Here is a 19,523-nt window from a genome sequence, read left to right on the forward strand (position 1 = left end):
AAAATGAATAGACAGCTGTGGGTGCATTTTTCTGATCGGGAAGTGAGAGTAAGTCAAAAACTTTGGAATTAATTGGTTTGGTTTTTGTTTAAGTCAGTACAAACCAGCCATCAACTGGACCTAGCAGAATATTGCTTCAGTGGAAGCTTCTCTCATTCATCATCATGAACTCCAGGCAAACACAAGTGGATTCATACTTTCACATGACCTTTATCCACCCTCAGGACTTGCTGCCCCAGAGCCTCTTCGGTTGCCCTTTAATCTTCTAAAGGTGCTGGTGGGCTCCGGGTGACGAGTCAAGAATGCTCTTGCATGCTTGTGAGCTGTTCTTTACACAAGCTGTATGGCAACTCGCCTTTGCTGGAAGGGATGAACCGATACTGAGCACGCCAGCGAAACACCCACCCTGGGCAGGGCGGGGAAGGAGGGGGGGGGCTGGGTTTGCTCTCACGCTGATGTGAATCAGCTGGCATTTGCTGCAATCAGTGGCGTTTCCTCGATATGAAGCGGGTATGAGATCAGGATGAAGGCAGGTTCACAGTTTGCTTGCATCAAAACAGGCTCCTGATCCTCCACGGCCCTACACCTTGTGTGGCCACTTAGACCAGTGCAAAGCGAGTGTGAAATGCGGCCCACTCGGAATGGTGGAGCTTTGCGCTGCACTCCAAAGGGCTGCAGCAGCTCCAGAAGAAACAGTTCCCACCTGGCAAAACTCCAGGCCGGATTCCCAGCTGGTGCAAAGTGGCACAACGCCATCCGATTGCTTGCGACCTGATTCTGCTCGCGCACTGGTGAAAAGCACAAGGAACCCCACTGAAGTCCATGGAATTGCACTGGTGTGAAGAAGAGAATCAGATCCAAGGGCAGATTCATCCCTGACGTAACTGCATTACTTCAATGGATTTACACCATGGGTACATTTGACTCCTAGTCTCAATCCACCTGCCATAGGCATGGGCATAGCCAGTCGGATGAACCACTTCCCACCATTCTCTCCCCCCCACACACACTGAAAAATGGCTCTACCCTTTCCTCTGTGCCATCCTGGGCTGCAGGGGTACACCTCCACGTCCCCATTGCCAGTCCCAGAGCTGAGCAAGAAGACAGGCGATAAGGAAACACGATGCACTCAGAGGGTGGGCAAAACTGGATTATCACAGAAACCTCGCAACATTATGGGTGGGAAATAGACCCATGTGCAGCCTCCGGAAACCTGTACTGCGCCTCTCAGCCCAGCCCCTAACCTGATCAGGCAACTTCTCTGCAGGCTCTGAAACCTCTGACCCCTCTTCCACTGCCTCTGCTCCCCTGAGCTGCACAGGGGTGTATCCCCTGCCCCCCTCCACAGGTGATGGCAACTGAATGAGAATGCAACTGAACTACATGGGAGACTCAGTCACGTCGCCAGTGGAAACGGAAGGAAGACGGTAACCACTAAACTAGAATTAAGGCAGGAGAGTCAGTACTTGAGGCTCTTTCATGGCCACAGGAAACGTTCATTGAGACCCAGCGTTACCACTGACAATCTCTGACCCAGGGAGCACGGCGCGCTCCGGCACCTGGCCACACATTTTCCATAGTTCTGCCTGTTGTTACGGACGATCTGCATTCTGGTGCCCCCTGAGTCAGGGAAGAGACAGCGCCTACCCTGAACAACCAACAGGCCAAATTAATCCCTGGGATAATGGAACCAATAATCCGAGAGTCCACGGCCTCCTCCCCATACACTTCCCCCCCCACACGCACACTCCTGCCTAGCCCACAGTGTGTGTGTGTCTGCCCAGCCCCCCAAACTGCCAGAAGCTTAGTGGAAACCAATTGGGCATTTACTTCTTTTTTTTTTTTTTTTTAAATGCTTAGTTCTTCTATGGCATTTTCCAGCTATGAGGCCACGCAGCCGTTTCCAAAGGCGGGATTAATGCTCAGTCCCTCTTTACAGGTGGGGAAACTGAGGCAACTAAGCCAGGAAGTGACTTGCCCAAGGTCATGTGGTGAGTTATGGGCAGAGCCAGGCATAGAACCCAGGAGTCCTGACTCCCTGTCTGGTAACCAGGATCCACAGAAAGACGTTGCAGAGCTTTAGAAACCTAGTAGATGGGCTAGGGAGGATTTATTCTAGGTTCCTCCAGATCCCCCCTTGTGCCCCTCTTTTCCCACCACTCCCCTACTTCCCCCTCATCCCTCTCCCCCGCTGCCCCCTTTAATGCTCCGCTCCTAACTCACACGGCAGAGGGACAGGACGGGGCCGGCAATTACCAAAAAGCAGTTTTTGGAGAGGCAGAGCTGACCCTCCCGTTCACACGGCCCCCACCTCCTACAGGCTCCCTTGTGGCCAGCTCATCCTCTTCTCCAGCGGGGCCCCACCCAAGGCCCCACGCCTGTGGGCCCACTTGCAGCAGCAGGGCGCCTCCCCTCTATCCCCACAAAGGCAGGGACAGTGCCAAGAGTCTCATTCGCCCCACCCAGGAGTGGCAGCAGGGCTCCCCTCACTCTCCATGTCGGGAGCAGCATCAGTGCCCCCCATTCCTCCGTTGGCAGGGGCCCTTCGGTACTTACCTCAGCAACTGGAACATAGGCAGGTTGGGTCTGCTACTCACTCCTGATGCACACTAAGCCCTCCTGGGAAATGGTGGCAGGGAGTCTTGGAGTTAACACCCCATTGAGATGCATATGGCCAACTCACGTTCCAGGCTCTCAGCAGACTCAGGTAGACATTGCTGCCCGGGTTACACTTGGGTCATGTTTTCACACTTTCCTTCCCAGTCACAAGGACTAGACATTTATGTCTTTTTTTTTTTTTTAAATGAATGCTGAGATTCTGATACAATAATCACAGGACTCCAGGAGCTGAGGCCCTGGGCATGGGCCTATGACTTCATCTGGCACAGGAGGACCCTACTGAGGGAGGGCTGTTGTCTGAGGATGGAAGACCAAGTAGCCTTGTGAGGGTTGGGGAGAGGAAGATAGTGGAATTATCCCTAGCAGGAAATAAGTAGGGCTGATGCCTCAGTTTCCCAATGCATAGAATGGAGATAATCCCCCCATTCGACCCCAGGGGTGTATGAGGGTTACTGAGTGGTTCTAAGCACCCTTTGAGCTCCGTCCAGGAGCTAAGTGTTAATTCTGTAACATGGACTTGGAGGGAGGCACACGGGTTGCAGGAAGGACGAGTTTGGAGGAGACACCTGGAAGTCAGTCTGTGGGCATATGGCTAGAATGCTGGCTGCAGCCTCTCTGTGAACTGTCCTCTTAATAAAGAACCAGTTTAGTTTTACAAGCCTGGAATCTTCATGTTATTACCCAGCACGCGGCCCAGGAAACAACTTCCAATCCTTTCTCTGCCTCCCTCCCCCTTTCCCAGTGGGTCCTGCCTATTCCTCCCAAAGCCCCATCAGGTTTGGCAAGAACACTTCCACTTTCCATCTCTGAACCTTTATTACTATGGAATATACAAAACAACCCAACAACACGGTTATAAAAACGAGGTCACGGGGAAATGTGAAGCAGCCCGGTTTTGAAATGCTCTCAGTGTCCCGGTGCTGGGTCAAATATAAAACGAGGCGTATTTATACATATACAAAATATAAAAGGAAGGTTACATTAGAAATGTATAAAACAAATGGCTGGCGAGTGGTATTTACATCCGGGGTGGGGTGGAGGGGCCGTGCCCAGAGCCAGCAGCATCTGTTTAGCAGCCATGTTTCAATGCATCTGAGAAAGTCTCCTTGGAGCGAGGAGCTGCCGGCTGGGATCAGCCCTGTTTGAAGGTTCTGCATGACTGACGGTTCAGTACAAAGCTGCTGCCTGTGATCGATGCAGCAACAGGCCAAGACAAAGGGCGAACAAAAGCATTCGTTTGTCTATGTGTGGGCTGCCATTGGGCAACCTTATTAGCAGATCTGCTATTTCAACCGTGAAACAGAAACTCTGACCTGTGGCCTGGGGGGAAGAAAATACAAAGTACAAATAATAATAATAATAATATTAATAATAATAAATTCAACCGAGAGAAGTTCCACGTTCACATTGAGAATGGATTGTCCAAGCCCTTCCTCGCGCTGAGTGTCTCCCTCCCAGGGGAACGAACGTGTTCAAGTACAGGCAATGAGGCGTGGCGTGAGGTTGTGTTCCGTTTGGGTCCAACTTGCCGGCTTCAGGAGAGAAGTCCCAGCGTAAGTGCAGCCCTGGGCTCTTTATAGCTCCTTGAGGATGATCTGGATTTTGTCCTCTGCCTCCACTATGTCCAGTAAAAAAGCCATGTGGTTGCTGTAATGCTGGATGATGTTGTTATCCATGTTCACCAAGATGCTAGGAGAGGAGAGAGATTGGATTAGGGGCGCATATTTCAAGCAGTCACTTTAACTGCGGAGCGGTGGGAACTGGGACATCCCGAGTTCTCGTCCTGCCTTTCCCACTAACTTGCCACGTGGCCTTGCGCAAGTCCTAGCACTTCACTGTGCCTCAGTTTCCACCTAGGTGCAATAATAGGACTGACCTACCTGGGCCACACAGGTGCTGGGAGGATCAGATAGTCTTTTATAAAGAGCTTTGAACAGGCAAAGCACCATACAAACAGTCTGGGTTCTGGTTACTAACCAGTTTGCAACCAGACCCTTATTGTGACCGATTGGTTCCTTTCTGGGGCTCTGCGGTAAGCAACGGGTGGCTCATTTCCACTTGGGAAGCCGGCTTGCTCATTTAACAACAGGAGCGGGCGAGCTGGGAGGGCACCCACAGAATACTGCATTGTCCACTTTCTCCTACCCCGGGCTTCAGGGCATTGACAAGTTGGGCTGCAATGCGGAGAATTGACCGGGAGAGTCTTTTCCACTTACAACCGCCAAGATCCCCGTGCAGAATGTAAGCGCTGTACGCCCGTTCTCCCAGAGAGGCAGAGGCGGATTAAGGTTTTGTGGAGCCCTGGGCCAGAGCAAGTGGGAGCCCCTCCCCATCCCTTCCACCTGCATTCCTCCCGTATCCCCCTGGTCAGGGTGCAGGGGCTTCCCCCCTCTGCCTGGGTACTCCTGCCAGGGAACGGGGTCAGGGTGTGGGCACTTGCCCCGCTCCACCCGCCTGGCGCTCCTGCCAGGGAGCATGGTTGGGGCACTTCCCCTGCTCTGCAGCAGGCGCGCCAGGCAGGCGGAGTGGGGCAAGCCCCTGCGGCCCGACCCCAGTCCCCAGCAGGAGTGCTAGGTGGGCAGAGCGGGGTGGGGCACAGGTGTGCCCATTTTTCCAGGGCCCCCCAATTGGCTGGGGCCCCTGGGCACAGGCCCCGTTGGCCCAGTGGCTAATCCGCCAATTGCAGAGAAGAACACATGCCGCCTGAATATACAGCATCAGCAGGAGAGCCAGCACTCCAAATTCTTTGTCCTTCCAAGCGGCCACATCTTTCCTGGCCGCAGACTGGTTACAAACTTCAGTGACAGTCATAAAATCAACTGCTTGGAACCAGAAATTATAAAGGGCAGGGGGAGAAGCATTTCAACAGCTGATTTAAAGCCGAGGCCACGGCTCCCCATCATACCAGAGTTCCTCATTAAAATATCATTGATGTCGCAGGGCGTCACACGGCTATGTTCCCATAAATCACAGGAGGCACTCGGAACTGTTTGGAAGTGGCAAAGAGAACAAACCATCTTTCATTGCCCACAGCACGTTCCCTCCAGGTCTCTACTGGGATCATTAATGGGGCAATAGCCTTAACTGTGCAATACTCAGAAATAAAGAGGCTTCAGTTTTCTAGCAAATCTAGTAATTTGTCAGGCACAGAGGACAGGCCAGACCCTCGGGTGATGTAAATCGTCGAAGTCCCTTGGCAGTCAATGGAGATACACCAGTTGACAGCACCAGAGCATCTGGCCCATCCATTCTAAGACAGTGCAGAATTCAAGGAATGTCAGATTGCCTTTGAAACAGGAAGTGCGTCAAGCAGGTGAAGGGGCACGGTTTGCCTTTTCATTCAGATTTGTTAATTACATGCTTTAGAATGTGACCGGTGCTCAATAATTTATTCTTCACTGCACTTTTCAGAAGATCTCAAAATGCTTTATAAGCAGGTTGATTTCCTATATCTAGGGCCTTTCAGTGTAGGGCATTAAACGTGACACGTGGGTAAACTGAGGCACAAAATAACTTGTCCAGAGTCATGCAGCTGTTACACAAACACAACAAGGAGGCCCAGCCTCTTTGGCAATGAACATGAGAGAGGACAGAGATCCAGAGGCTGTGGGGGCAGATAAAAAGGTGAGTGGATGGGCAGCGGCAGAAGCAAAACAGTCACAGAGTAGGATGACAATCTACCCAGCTGCCAAAATCCCCCAACCCTCCTCTTAGATTCTTCAATTGCTTTTCCACTTTTGTACTAGGAGTTCTGCTTTGTAAGCCAATTCCAGTCATCCCAGAAGTAGACAGCTGCATGCTGCTTTAAACACAGAGTGGAAATCTAGGGCTGTGTCACACAGGTGTGTCCGACCCACGCTGTTGCCTTATGCAACCCAAAACCAAGATGACTTTAAATGACAAATGAGGCATCTCCAAAAAGTCTTTCATATTTCATCCACCTACAGCTGGGAAAGGCATCCGGTCTGGAAGCGACTTGTCCCACCCAGCTTATTTCAGCTTTGAAAAATGCTACCCACTGATCAGAGTGGGTGAACACGCCACTTTGGATTAAAAAATGAGGTAAGTGTGTCCAGCTGTTAGAGCAGGGGGCCTCGGAGACTATTCCCAGCTCTGCCACCAACTTCCTGTGTGACATTGACCAAATCACCACATCACCTCAGTTTCCCAATCTGTAGAATGGGGACACTACCTGCCTAAACTCAGGCATTTAGCAGCCGCCTGGTGAAAGGTCCACTATAGATACTGAGTTACATTAAAACTATTAACTGAATCAAACCTTCATCTAGGTATGAATCAGACACAAACTTTATGGGAGATGGGAAAAGTTGGGTCAGGTTTCTTCATCAGCTGTTTTCCTGCTGCTCTGAACTTTTGACCAACATGGAAAGAGAATCTTTGCACCCAAAGTTACATGAGTTCTCTTCAGTTCATCCTGATTCCTAGACATGAGGCACTGGGAGTCACATGAACCTCATGCTGTTGGGTTTCCAGTCCGATTTCTCAATCAAAAAGATTCAGGTAAGTCATGAAGAGAAATCCAGACCTTAGATTGCAGATCCAGACCAAGCTCACAATTATATGACATTTGCCCCTTACTTCTACTGAGTCATCCTGAAATTCATGTCATCTGCCTATGAGCTGAACGGGGACAGGCATAGTAGGTCACCATGCTGACAAGGCCCACTTTTAATGCCATGTCCTCAGATGGTGTAAATCAAGGTTGTTCCACTGAGCCACATTGGTTTATACCAGCTGAGGCCCACAAAGTAAATGCCAAGGAGAAAGATAATTGCTCAGGGTGAGGCAATAGGATGAAATCATGCAAAGGGAAAATGAAGGCTAGGAGAGCAGGATACATTTCGCAATAGCCTAAGATCTAGTAGATTGTAGCCGAGTTTGAATCGGAGTAAGGTATTTGCTCAACAATAACTGGTGACAATGAGTTCCAAAGCTTAATTACAAGTTGGCTATGACAGTATTTCATTTGGTCTGCTTTACATGTGTTGCCTTTTCATTTCCTTGTTCCTCCGTTTTGGGCAGGGATAAGAACCTCTGGTTGATTCTATCTCCCAAGCATTCATTACTTCATAATATTAACTTGGGATCAGATAGAGTAAGAAACAAAAATCAAGTTATAGGTGGTTCCCTCAACCAGACAAGACCCTTTTCTCCCTGCCTCACAGGAACTCATCTGTGCAGGGGACTCAGATTCACACAGCTGGGTAGCATAGTCAGTTCTGACCCAAGTTAGCAGAGAGAGAGAGAGTGTGAGTGAGTGAGTGAGTGAGTGTGTGTGTGTGTGCATGTCTCTCTTTACTGAAAGCGACACACAAATTTAAGCACCTTCCTGCATCTGGGCCTTGAGATGGGATTTTCAGATGCACTCAGGGCTGCTTGTTGCTCTGTTCCCACTGACCTCAATATCAAACTCCCAGACAGATGCAAGTGCAGAGTGTGTTAGAAGATCCCCCCCGAGAAGCCCACTTCTCTCAGACTTTCTCACACTGACATCAACGGAACGGGACAGCAGCGAGAGTCCCTTTAAACTACCCCTGGCCGCTGCCAACATTCTGGGACGGTTTCTTCCGCCTTGTTAGACGCTTGTCAGGAGCCCCATCACCAAAACCACCTAATGCACAAACTGGCGTCATTCTAATTCTCCTCTCTGTCTCCCTCTGCGCTAAAAACCTGGACCTGAGCCAGTACAAACAATTCATTCATTTTCCAGCAGTCACTGGTGCTTGCAAAGCGCGATCAGATCTCTGTGTGCATGGAGGACTCGCTGTCTGGATTTATGAAAATAAGCTTGGCAGCGGATGAGTCTTTCCCCATTCATCGGGGGAAGGGAGCGGTTCAGAGTTCTTTATTTCAGAACGCGTTCTGGAAAATAGCAATTAGCGCGTTCTCAGGGATGCACCCCTCCACTGAAGTCAATGGGCCAGATCCCCGGTTGGTGTAAACCCATGTCGCTCCATTAAAGTCAACAGAGCTACGCCATTTGACACCAGTGGAGGATCTTTCCCATTGTTTTCAATGGGGATCAAGCCCCGAAGGGTTTTTCACATGTGATTAGCAGGTCCTCAATTGTACAAGGGACGCCAGCTATAACTCAGTGTCTCTGACTGCTAGGAAAACACAGAGCAGGAGCTGGCTTTATTTGCACAAATCTCAGCGTGTCTGAGTAACAAAGGTCTGTTTAAAGAGCGTTTCAGCTAATGCCCCAGAGCTGCACAGGATCTGCAAAGTAGCTATGTTCAGCAAGTGCCATATTGCCCTGCGAACTCCCAACAAACCAAAACTCCCCCCCCCCCCCCCCCAGCATCTCGGGGATAGTCACAGTGATTAGGTGTTTCTAAGGTTACGTTAGAAAGAGAATTTCCAAAGCAGCAGCTTTGAGACTGAAGTGGGAACCGAAAAGAGAGCAGCAGTAGACATGCCCGGGCAGATCACGGACTGGGGGTTGGATTCACCTTCAGTGGGGTCCTCCAAGAATCACTTACAGTCTGAACTAAGAAAAGGCTGATTCCCAGAAGTCCTTCCCCCAGACTCTCCCAACCCTGCCTAAGCACAAGCACTAGTTCTTCCACGTAGGGGAGACGTGTTTGTCATGGGCGGGGGGGTCCCTGTCAGGTCTGATTACGCCTCAAAAAATCACACTTTGCACATGGTTTGGTTACAAAACAACCCAATCTCCCACCTGCGGCGCCAGCTCCAATCTTCAACTCCGAGGGCTTTTTTCTCTGGGGTCACTTAGCAAAGAAAGCAAGACGCTGTACAATAATGTCCCCTGGTGAAATTCTTGAGCTCTTTCCAGGCAAAGGATCACCTCGTGGCTAGGAGGGATCCTTCAACTTCAACAATCAAAGTCTCCCTTTCAGACAATGGCAGATTAACAAAGCTATTCACTCAGTCTCCAAGGAGGGCATTGCTATTATTTGCTGTTCGTTGCTCCCAAGTTATAATTACAACAGTACACAATAACGTCAAGCTGCGGCTTGGTGGCCCAGGACCATGGGTTTCCAGACACAACAAGCGCCTCTGTGGGGGTAGGGCACAGTGAAAGTGCACTCGACGTATTCTTTGTCTGGCAACATGAGCCCTTGGACAGAAGATTAGCAAGAATCCCGCTGCACGGCAAACCCGTTCTCTTGCTCTGCATTACAGTATCAAATGATCAGCTGAGAACGAACTGACCGTGCTGCATACCCCTCAAAGTGTCTATTCCCATAACAGCTGCCATAGTGGGTCACCCATTGTCCATCTTGCCCAGTGTTCTGTCCCCGACAGTGGCCCATACCTGAGCTTCAGGGGGAGTGTACAGAACAGGGTAGTTATGGAGTGAGCCAGTCCTGTCTTCCACTCCCAATTTCTGGTTGTCAGGTTTAGGGACACCCAGAGCATGGGGTTGTATCCCTGACCATCTTGGCTAATAGCCATCGATAGACATGTTTGCCATGAACTTATCCAGTTCTTTTTTCAACCCAAATAAGTTTTTGGCTTTCACAGCATCCCATGGCAATGAGTTCCACAGGTAAGTTGTGTGCTGTGTGAAAAGTCCTCCCGTCACTTTGTAGGGCAGGGTAGGGATAGGGCTGTCTTTGAAGTTAATCTCCCACAATGCCATGGCAGGACGTGCAGGCACCACCACTACGACACGGTTTTGCTCTTCTGGAGTCGTTGAAGGAAACTTTTAGACAACTCAACCCTGGGAGCTAAAAGGCCACCTGCTTGTTTCTGGGAAGTCATTAACGAGCCCTCTACAATAGCTAACAGGCAAAGGTGTGAATCAAAAGTACCAGAATAAAATACTGTCCGACACTGTCTAAAGCTGCCTTCACAAACCCTGTGTGGTTATCAAAGACAGACTCTAAGAGGACTTTCCCAGTCTCATTCATTCCATTGTTGGTGGAGTTGGATCCCAAAGTTCTTGGGTTTTTGGAGACCTCTTGGAAATGTTTTATATCACCCCTGAATTTTTTTTCCCCCATTAAATTCCATATTGGATTGGCAGCCCCAGAGACTGAGTCCTTTATTTATCCACAGAGCACTATGGGAAATGGGTCAGATCATCAGCCGGTGAGAATTTGCATAGCTCCATTCATGTCAATGCAGCAACACCGGTTTACACCAGCTGATGATCTTGCCCAATGTACCTTAACAATGATCTGGAGGGACCACCTATAGGGGAGAGAAGGGAGTTCAGTCTATGGGTTAGTCAACACTAGGAGCCAGCTAGTACCTAGGGAGGTGGTGCTTTGTGACGTGAACACACTGGAACCAGGTGAGACACAGCCCCTCTGACTCATTTCACATGAGCCACCAGACAACCAGCAGATGGTAACAACCTTCATCACCACTGACCTAGCTCAGGCTTGGACGGCTGCTCTAGACAGGGCCTGTTGCCCCAGCACATCAAACCGACGCACCAAAGAACAACATGTTTTCATAGCGGTGCCTTCAGCAGGAGATACAAATCCTTTTCTTAATCAAGGCAGGAGTTTAGGTCTAAATTCCTATTAAGGTTCATTCTTGTCCATGGCATCTATATATTCAGGGTGCGTGTTCATACGTAGGGTCTGACCATCACCTACCAGAGTCCAGGAAGGACTCCCATGGTGTGGATCACTCCATTAGTGAATGATGGCTGATGAGTTGGCAAAACTGGGAACCAAGGTGCCCTGTTTGTACCTAACCCTTGGGAAGAGTCAGTGGAACACAATGCAAAGCTTTCTAAAAAATAAAAAGGAGTCATATAAAAAATGGAAACTAGGACAGATTACAAAGGATGAATATAGGCAAACAACACAGGAATGCAGGGGCAAGATTAGAAAGGCAAAGGCACAAAATGAGCTCAAACTAGCTACGGGAATAAAAGGAAACAAGAAGACTTTTTATCAATACATTAGAAGCAAGAGGAAGACCAAAGACAGGGTAGGCCCACTGCTTAGTGAAGAGGGAGAAACAGTAACAGGAAACTTGGAAATGGCAGAGATGCTTAATGACTTCTTTGTTTCGGTCTTCACCGAGAAGTCTGAAGGAATGCCTAACATAGTGAATGCTAATGGGAAGGGGGTAGGTTTAGCGGATAAAATAAAAAAAGAACAAGTTAAACATCACTTAGAAAAGTTAGATGCCTGCAAGTCACCCGGGCCTGATGAAATGCATCCTAGAATACTCAAGGAGCTAATAGAGGAGGTATCTGAGCCTCTAGCTATTATCTTTGGAAAGTCATGGGAGACGGGAGAGATTCCAGAAGACTGGAAAAGGGCAAATATAGTGCCCATCTATAAAAAGGGAAATAAAAACAACCCAGGTAACTACAGACCAGTTAGTTTAACTTCTGTGCCAGGGAAGATAATGGAGCAAGTAATTAAGGAAATCGTCTGCCAACACTTGGAAGGTGGTAAGGTGATAGGGAATAGCCAGCATGGATTTGTGAAGAACAAATCATGTCAAACCAATCTGATAGCTTTCTTTGATAGGATAACGAGCCTTGTGGATAAGGGTGAAGCGGTGGATGTGGTATACCTAGACTTTAGTAAGGCATTTGATACGGTCTCGCATGATATTCTTATCGATAAACTAGGCAAATACAAATTAGATGGGGCTACTATAAGGTGGGTGCATAACTGGCTGGATAATCGTACTCAGAGAGTTGTTATTAATGGTTCCCAATCCTGCTGGAAAGGCGTAACGAGTGGGGTACCGCAGGGGTCTGTTTTGGGACCGGCTCTGTTCAATATCTTCATCAACGACTTAGATATTGGCATAGAAAGTACGCTTATTAAGTTTGCGGATGATACCAAACTGGGAGGGATTGCAACTACTTTGGAGGACAGGGTCATAATTCAAAATGATCTGGACAAATTGGAGAAATGGTCTGAGTTAAACAGGATGAAGTTTAACAAAGACAAATGCAAAGTGCTCCACTTAGGAAGGAAAAATCAATTTCACACATACAGAATGGGAAAAGACTGTCTAGGAAGGAGTACGGCAGAAAGGGATCTAGGGGTTATAGTGGACCACAAGCTAAATATGAGTCAACAGTGTGATGCTGTTGCAAAAAAAGCAAACATGATTCTGGGATGCATTAACAGGTGTGTTGTGAGCAAGACACGAGAAGTCATTCTTCCGCTCTACTCTGCTCTGGTTAGGCCTCAGCTGGAGTATTGTGTCCAGTTCTGGGCGCCGCATTTTAAAAAAGATGTGGAGAAACTGGAAAGGGTCCAAAGAAGAGCAACAAGAATGATTAAAGGTCTTGAGAACATGACCTATGAAGGAAGGCTGAAAGAATTGGGTTTGTTTAGTTTGGAAAAGAGAAGACTGAGAGGGGACATGATAGCAGTTTTCAGGTATATAAAAGGGTGTCATAAGGAGGAGGGAGAGAACTTGTTCACCTTAGCCTCTAAGGATAGAACCAGAAACAATGGGTTTAAACTGCAGCAAGGGAGGTCTAGATTGGACATTAGGAAAAAGTTCCTAACTGTCAGGGTGGTTAGACACTGGAACAAATTGCCTAGGGAGGTTGTGGAATCTCCGTCTCTGGAGATATTTAAGAGTAGGTTAGATAAATGTCTATTAGGGATGGTCTAGGCAGTATTTGGTCCTGCCATGCGGGCAGGGGACTGGACTCGATGACCTCTCGAGGTCCCTTCCAGTCCTAGAATCTATGAATCTATGAATCTATGAATCTAACCCTGCTGTTTTCTCTGCAGCCCAACAGTCTCCACACTGGCCGGTCCTGATCCGGGCAAGGCCTGATGCCAGTTATGCACACTAGTTGTGAGAAGCAAACATCTGTACCTCGCAGATTGAGATAAGATAAATTCACTCTAAGCCCAGGCTTTCACTCTGAGAGATCATCCATTAACCCACCCAACCAGCTCCTCCCCCCACCTTTCCCGAGGAGACTTCACCACTCAGAATAAAGTTAGTACAAACAAACGTTATCCCAAATCTTTAAAGGGCAGAAAGAGTTCTGTGTTTTATATGCTCCAAATGGCCCAGACCTCCCATAGCTTTGGTATTTATTATCTTGTTAAAATACGGTTTCATCCCGTGGCAGGGCACCAAAGGGTACAAAGATCCTAGGCGCCCAGTGCAAATGCAGATGGGAGATTTGCTTACCCTCGTTTGCACTTTTTATAGACTTTATAGATGCTTTCTTCAGGCAGCTCATATTTTTCTGAAATCTGCAGGAGAAAACGTGACACTTTAAAATCTTTTTTTTTTTTTTGCACCTTCAGAATGAAATCCCAGCAGATAAAATAAAAGGGATCTTTGCCGTAGGGTCACTCCTCAATGGAAGAATTTCCCCCCCTCCTCCTCCTAAAAAAAATGCTAGAGCAATGATGTAGCTTATATTGGGGTTACTACAGTAACCTGGCCTTTTGCTGCTGCAGCTTGGTTCAATGGACTCAGGAGACCTGGGTGCTAACTCCTGGTTCCACCACTGAAGTGGTACGTGACCTTGGGAAGTCACCTCCTGGGCACACAGAGACAAACTAATGCACCTGTGCAAAGCCTCTGCACCTTAGAGCTTTTGGTTTACCAACAGAAAGTGCATGTCTGACTCTGATAGCCCTGAATCCCTTGCGATCACGACTTTTGCTGAGGTTCTGGGTCAAGCTGCAAAGGCTTCTAGCCAGGGCCGGCGCAACCCATTAGGCGACCTAGGCGGTTGCCTCGGGTGCTATAATTTGGGGGGCGGCGACCGCAGCGGTATTTCGGTGGCAGGACCTTCCGCTGCCTCTGTGGGGGGTGGCATTTCGGGGCGGGACCTTCCGCTGCCTAGGGCGGCAGAAAAGCTGGCGGCGCTCCCGCTTCTAGCATCATAAGTGCTTTGATGACACTCTGAGCAGGTTTGGAAATTGAGCGAGAGTTTTACATTCATTCGGCAGCATTTTCTGTGAAGGGTCTTGTCTGCTTGGCTGTATTGCCATGGGGAGGAAGCTATAACCTGACATTCTGCAACCTGCCTCTGCTCTGTTTTTAAAAGTTTGTAAAAACAACAACCCCTCCCACCCCCCAAAGCGCTGCCATAAAGGCACCATTGGATCATTTAGGTTTATTGTTTGTTTTATTCCACCCCCCAAAGAGGAGCTAGGGTTATCGGGGATTCTTCTGATAATCATCACAGAAATATGCCCTGTGTGTTCCTCAAACAGAAAATTCCATCCTAAGGTGGATAGCAGGTAGACTTGCCCTGGCTTCAGATCCCCCGGAGATAGAGCCAGGGAATGGTGAGGGATGTTTTACAGCTGAAAATACGAAAACACTGTAATAAAAGGAGAATCCTAGGGCTTTTATACTGTGATCTGAACAAAAGACTGCACTGATAAGGTTTGTGCTCCTGGAGAGAGCTCACCTCTCACGCTACAGCTCTCAACGCATGGGCTGACTTTTTCACTGGGGTGGAATTCTTAGCACAAGGCCTACGCACCATTTAGCTCCTCCAAACAGGGCAGACGTGAGATAGAAGCGGTACCCCGTCCTTGTGCTGAGCCCCTGCACAGGGAGTTAATTCTAACACCCCCTCTCCCCTCCCCGACCCCTGATTTCCGAGAACATACTGCAGTTTGTGTGTCACAGTCATGGCACGAAACTTACAGCATTCCTGAGTCCTTGGAGATCTGGTGTCTTCAGCATGAGAGCATCGAATACTTCCTCGGATTCCCTCCGCACATACAACAAGACTGGGACAGACAACAGGCAGCTTTTAAACCACTGGTTGCAGGTGTTTGCAGCACATTTCCAAAGCTTGTAGGATCCCGTTTAAATGAAGATCCCGAATGAGTTGGGCCATGTGACGAACCACTTGCCAAAGGAATTGAATTCCCAACGGGGAGGTTCTGGAAGGTGTTTGGGGCAGGGACCCTCTGTTCTGTGTTTGCACCGCACCTAGCAACATGGGGGCCTGGGCTGTGGTTTGGGCTGTTCGGTGCCACGATAATCTCAATAATAACAATACCTCTCTTGGCATCTTCTTCTTTGGCTAGTTTGGAAGGTGAAGGATCAAACTCATCCGAGAACGAGGGACAGCCCCGTTTTAATGGCAACCTAAGTAAACACGAGAGGAGACCGTCAGGAAGACGTATGACAGAAGCAAACATTCCAACAGTTAAAGGGGAGGTTCCCAAATGCCGGTGACAGAAGCATTACCGGAGTTGGACTGTGGCCAGGACACCGAAGATAACACCCCTCTCCTTGAGTGCAACGGGATCTCCAGGGATCACAAGTGGTGAGGGGTTTGGGTTTATATCCCAGGCAAAAGACATGTAATGTCTCAGAATTACTGGGCCCGGTCCAAAAGCCACTGATGTTAATGAGAGTCTTTCCACTGACTTTTGGATCAGGCCAAGGCGGGTATCTGAACTTCCCACCTCAGTGATTTTGAAAGCCAGGGTTTCTCTCCCTTTCAGCTTCCTTTACGGCTGCCTCTGCCTTTGGCTACCTTAGCCCGTCCGAGCCGGTTCAGGGATCATTCTGATTTTTAAACATGTTCCGTCACCCGATTAGCATGATACCACAATAGCTTTTCAGGGTGGTAAAGGAAACATCACAGCAGTCTTTTTTGGGGGGTGGGGCTGAGCGTTAGGAGAGTCCATTCCACACCTTTACATGACAGAAGACTTCAGTGCAGGCAGAGGGTGCGCCTGCAGTGAGCTGGTATGTGTGCACATGCTAAGTTCCACAAGTACCAGAACAATTACTGGCCCGAAGAGGTGAAAAGATTGACGAGCCCCTGTCCTTTCCTACCTGTTTACATTGTTAGGAACAGCAGCAGCAGGAAGCACCTTGAATGAAAAGAAAAAAAGAGATCGTTTTAGTTTAAATTTTGTTTTCAAGAGCCCATAAGATGTCCCTTGATGGGCTCCCCACTAAGATACTCATTCTCGCCTTAGATCTCACGGCCCGATCCTGTCCTTGGCTACAGCCATGCAGCTGAAGGCAGAATATGGCTGTGTAGGGTTCAGGGGAGGGATGTGCCTATATGGGATCAAATCTTGGCTCCATTTAAATCCAGGGTAGTTTTGCAATTTACTTCAGTGGAACCAGGATTTCAACCATGGATTCTTAGCGTATCCCCTGCTACTTGGGCTGTTTGGCATCCCTTGTAGAGCGGCATTATCCCCTTTTCAACGGGAAGAGCCTACCCATCTACAGGACATTCGGGAGTCTGGGGGCCCGTGAAATGCCTTGTTGGGATGTGCTGTGGGGTGATGCGGTATCATGACAATGACGTCATCACTGGAATAGAATAATTCAGCTGGGGATGGAACAACATGGGCTGGTCTCAGGTTTGCAAACCCGACTGATTTTTTTGTTTTAAAGGTCGGATGATTTTTTCCCCTTATACCGTCATTTCCCCCCAGGAAACTGTAATTAAAGAACAAACACACACCCACGTTTTTCTGACTAAGTGAAAGCCTGACAGAGTCTCATTCACTGCGATTCCTGTCCCACAGACAACAGTCCAGAATATACATCTTGTCAGAATCAAAAGGAGCTTGAATCTCGCAATCGATTCTGAATCCAGAGCCCATGGTTTCTCAGCAGATTCTGGTGTGGCAGACCGAGATCTCCTGTCCCCTAGCTTCAACACTGTTGCACCAAAATATCATCCTGTTGCAAGATGACGCCACAATGTTGTCCTGGCTGAATTTGCCCATTTGGACAAACTCAGACAGGTGGCAACTCAGCTTCTTGAATGATGGCCTCCAGAGCACTCCTGAGCAGTTCGGAAGCCCAGCTCTTCTCAGCTGCAGGGAGGATCATCGGGAACAGAGAGAGGCCGGGGAGAAGCTGAGGGATATCCCACAGATGGAGCTGTTTTGAATGGAGGAATTTTGCTAGGGGTCATTTTGTGCAAATGCTTTTGCTCTTTCCAGCTCAATCCACCGTGCAAATTTGCAGGTAATCCTTATACAACCCTTCTTGAGAAAACTTTTCCTCAAGTTCACCTTTCCCCAAATTAAATCTCCCTTGACCTTGAAATTGTTAGTTAATAAAATTGACGCCGTGGGTTCTTTTCCTCTACACGATGCAATTAGTGTCTCTAGGACGCACTCCATTGACCCAGCTTTCAAGTTTTGTGTGTGTGTGTGTGTGTGTGTGTGTGTGTGTTCGGGAGATGTTTTTACAAGGACTTACCACACCACATCTCTGAAGATTTGAAAAATGGACGTTTGGAATAAACAAGACCGGCTCGGTTTCTAAATCCGTCTCCGGCCTGAGGAATGTGATTTCGTTCCCTCGAAAGCCAGACAGCAAACAGCCTTTCAAACCTACGAGAACAACAAGAAATCTCATTTCAGAAAACCTTTGCCAGTCTGCAGCTTCATCGCATCAGTGGGATCTGTCACATTATGACAGAGATTTATGCGCATGCCCTGAGAACACACAGCCCAAAGCTTAGTTACTCACGTGTTATACAGAGTGCATGAAACACAAGATATTTCTTAATGAGCAGCGAATAAAGCCCTAACTCTCGTCTGTAGATGGACGGGGTCACTCTGTGCAAATTTAGGACAGTTCATGGCCTTTACCCTTAATGGTTTCCAAGGGAGGTTTTATTTTATTTGTCCTTATTGGAAGAGCCATTCGTGCTGGTGAAAGATAGTAGCCGACCTGACGAGGAGGAGCGGTGGGTGGAGCCCACCAGATTAAAAGGCCCCGATGGCATGGACAAGGGAGGGACCACAGAACCCAGACATCAAATGAGCATAGGCAACAAAAAATAAAACAGGAATTGGGGTGCAGGTCACAAGGTCATAATGAGCGAACCGGAAGGAGACACTGAGCAGAGAACCCAGACAGCACCCAAGACCAAGTCCAAAGAGTCAGTGGATGCTGCCCAGAGCAACTGTGCTTGGATGCACGCATGGACATAGGACCAGAAAAAAGTCCCACAGAGGCAGAGAACCCTCCTGCTCACTCAGCTCCCTCCTCCTGGGCTGAGAGACGGCCAGGGTTGGTCCCTGCCGGGAGGAGGTTAACAGCCCTGGAGACAAGCCCCATTTAACCCCAGAATGGGTATCGCAGTGCGAGCTTCCCCACTGCGCTCACACGCCTCACTCATGACTTGAAGGAACCACCTCTAGGTGCCCATTCAACAGGCCCAAGACCATCTCATTGCCCATGGACCCCCGGCCATCAGACAGGAACTACTGACCTTGGGACCAAAACCTGGGGTGTGGCGTGCAGAGCCTGAGACACCCAGCCTTCCCAGAACCTCCTCATTAGAAGCTTCTCTTGCATGAAGGAACCATCTGCCTTTTGTTATCCCCCACTGTGTGTTGGCTCTAGTAGGTGTCCCACCCCTACCCCGCTGGAATAGACTTGCACAAGCAACAAAGGACAAGCAGCAATTGTAGAATATTGCATTGCATTAGGAAGGACGGGGCGATGGTAATTAACGTCACAAATCTCTGTTTCACTCTCTCTTCACCCAGGTTAGATTATTTCACATTCCAATGGGAGCAACGGCTTAGCCCAGTTCTCAGCTCTCAGACAGTGCGTAACATTTTCAAAGCATTCCCAGCCAGGACTCATACAGCCGCCCAACACCTCGCTCGGGCAGCGTCACTGGGACAGCGAGACACAGAGAGGGGTTCGGTCCATCTAGGCACTTAATCGCTGTCTGTCTCTGCAGGATTGGAGCAAATTGCTCCAGGCTACACAGTGAATCCGCGGCAGAGAGCCCAGGCGCTCCTGTCTCCCTGTCCTGGGCACACACTGCTTTCTGGCTCTGACGCTAGTTTGGGTAGATCTCATCCTAGTACACCGTTTAGCGACTCGCTCTGGGCCTGATCCAGAGCTCACTGGAGTAAGTGGAAAGACTCCTATTGACTTCAGTGGGCTTTAGATCAGGCCCCTTGTTCCCTACCGGCGACTAGTCC

General features: G+C 48.9%; 1 protein-coding gene across 1 annotated transcript in view; it reads right to left on the bottom strand.

The window, feature by feature from the left end:
- Nucleotides 1–3,422: 3,422 nt before the first annotated feature.
- GRHL3 (grainyhead like transcription factor 3) overlaps nucleotides 3,423–19,523 on the bottom strand; it is a 46,748-nt gene continuing 30,647 nt past the window's right edge. The window contains exons 11-16 of the mRNA XM_054011524.1: nucleotides 17,776–17,909; nucleotides 16,381–16,418; nucleotides 15,593–15,681; nucleotides 15,232–15,317; nucleotides 13,750–13,814; nucleotides 3,423–4,308 (exon numbers count right to left, since the gene is read on the bottom strand). Coding sequence (XP_053867499.1) covers nucleotides 4,194–4,308; nucleotides 13,750–13,814; nucleotides 15,232–15,317; nucleotides 15,593–15,681; nucleotides 16,381–16,418; nucleotides 17,776–17,909 — 527 coding nt within the window. The 3' untranslated portion in view covers nucleotides 3,423–4,193. The remainder of the gene's footprint in view (nucleotides 4,309–13,749; nucleotides 13,815–15,231; nucleotides 15,318–15,592; nucleotides 15,682–16,380; nucleotides 16,419–17,775; nucleotides 17,910–19,523) is intronic.

This window comes from Malaclemys terrapin, chromosome 22 (assembly GCF_027887155.1).
Source record: "Malaclemys terrapin pileata isolate rMalTer1 chromosome 22, rMalTer1.hap1, whole genome shotgun sequence".
In the NCBI taxonomy this organism is placed as follows: Eukaryota; Metazoa; Chordata; order Testudines; family Emydidae; genus Malaclemys; species Malaclemys terrapin.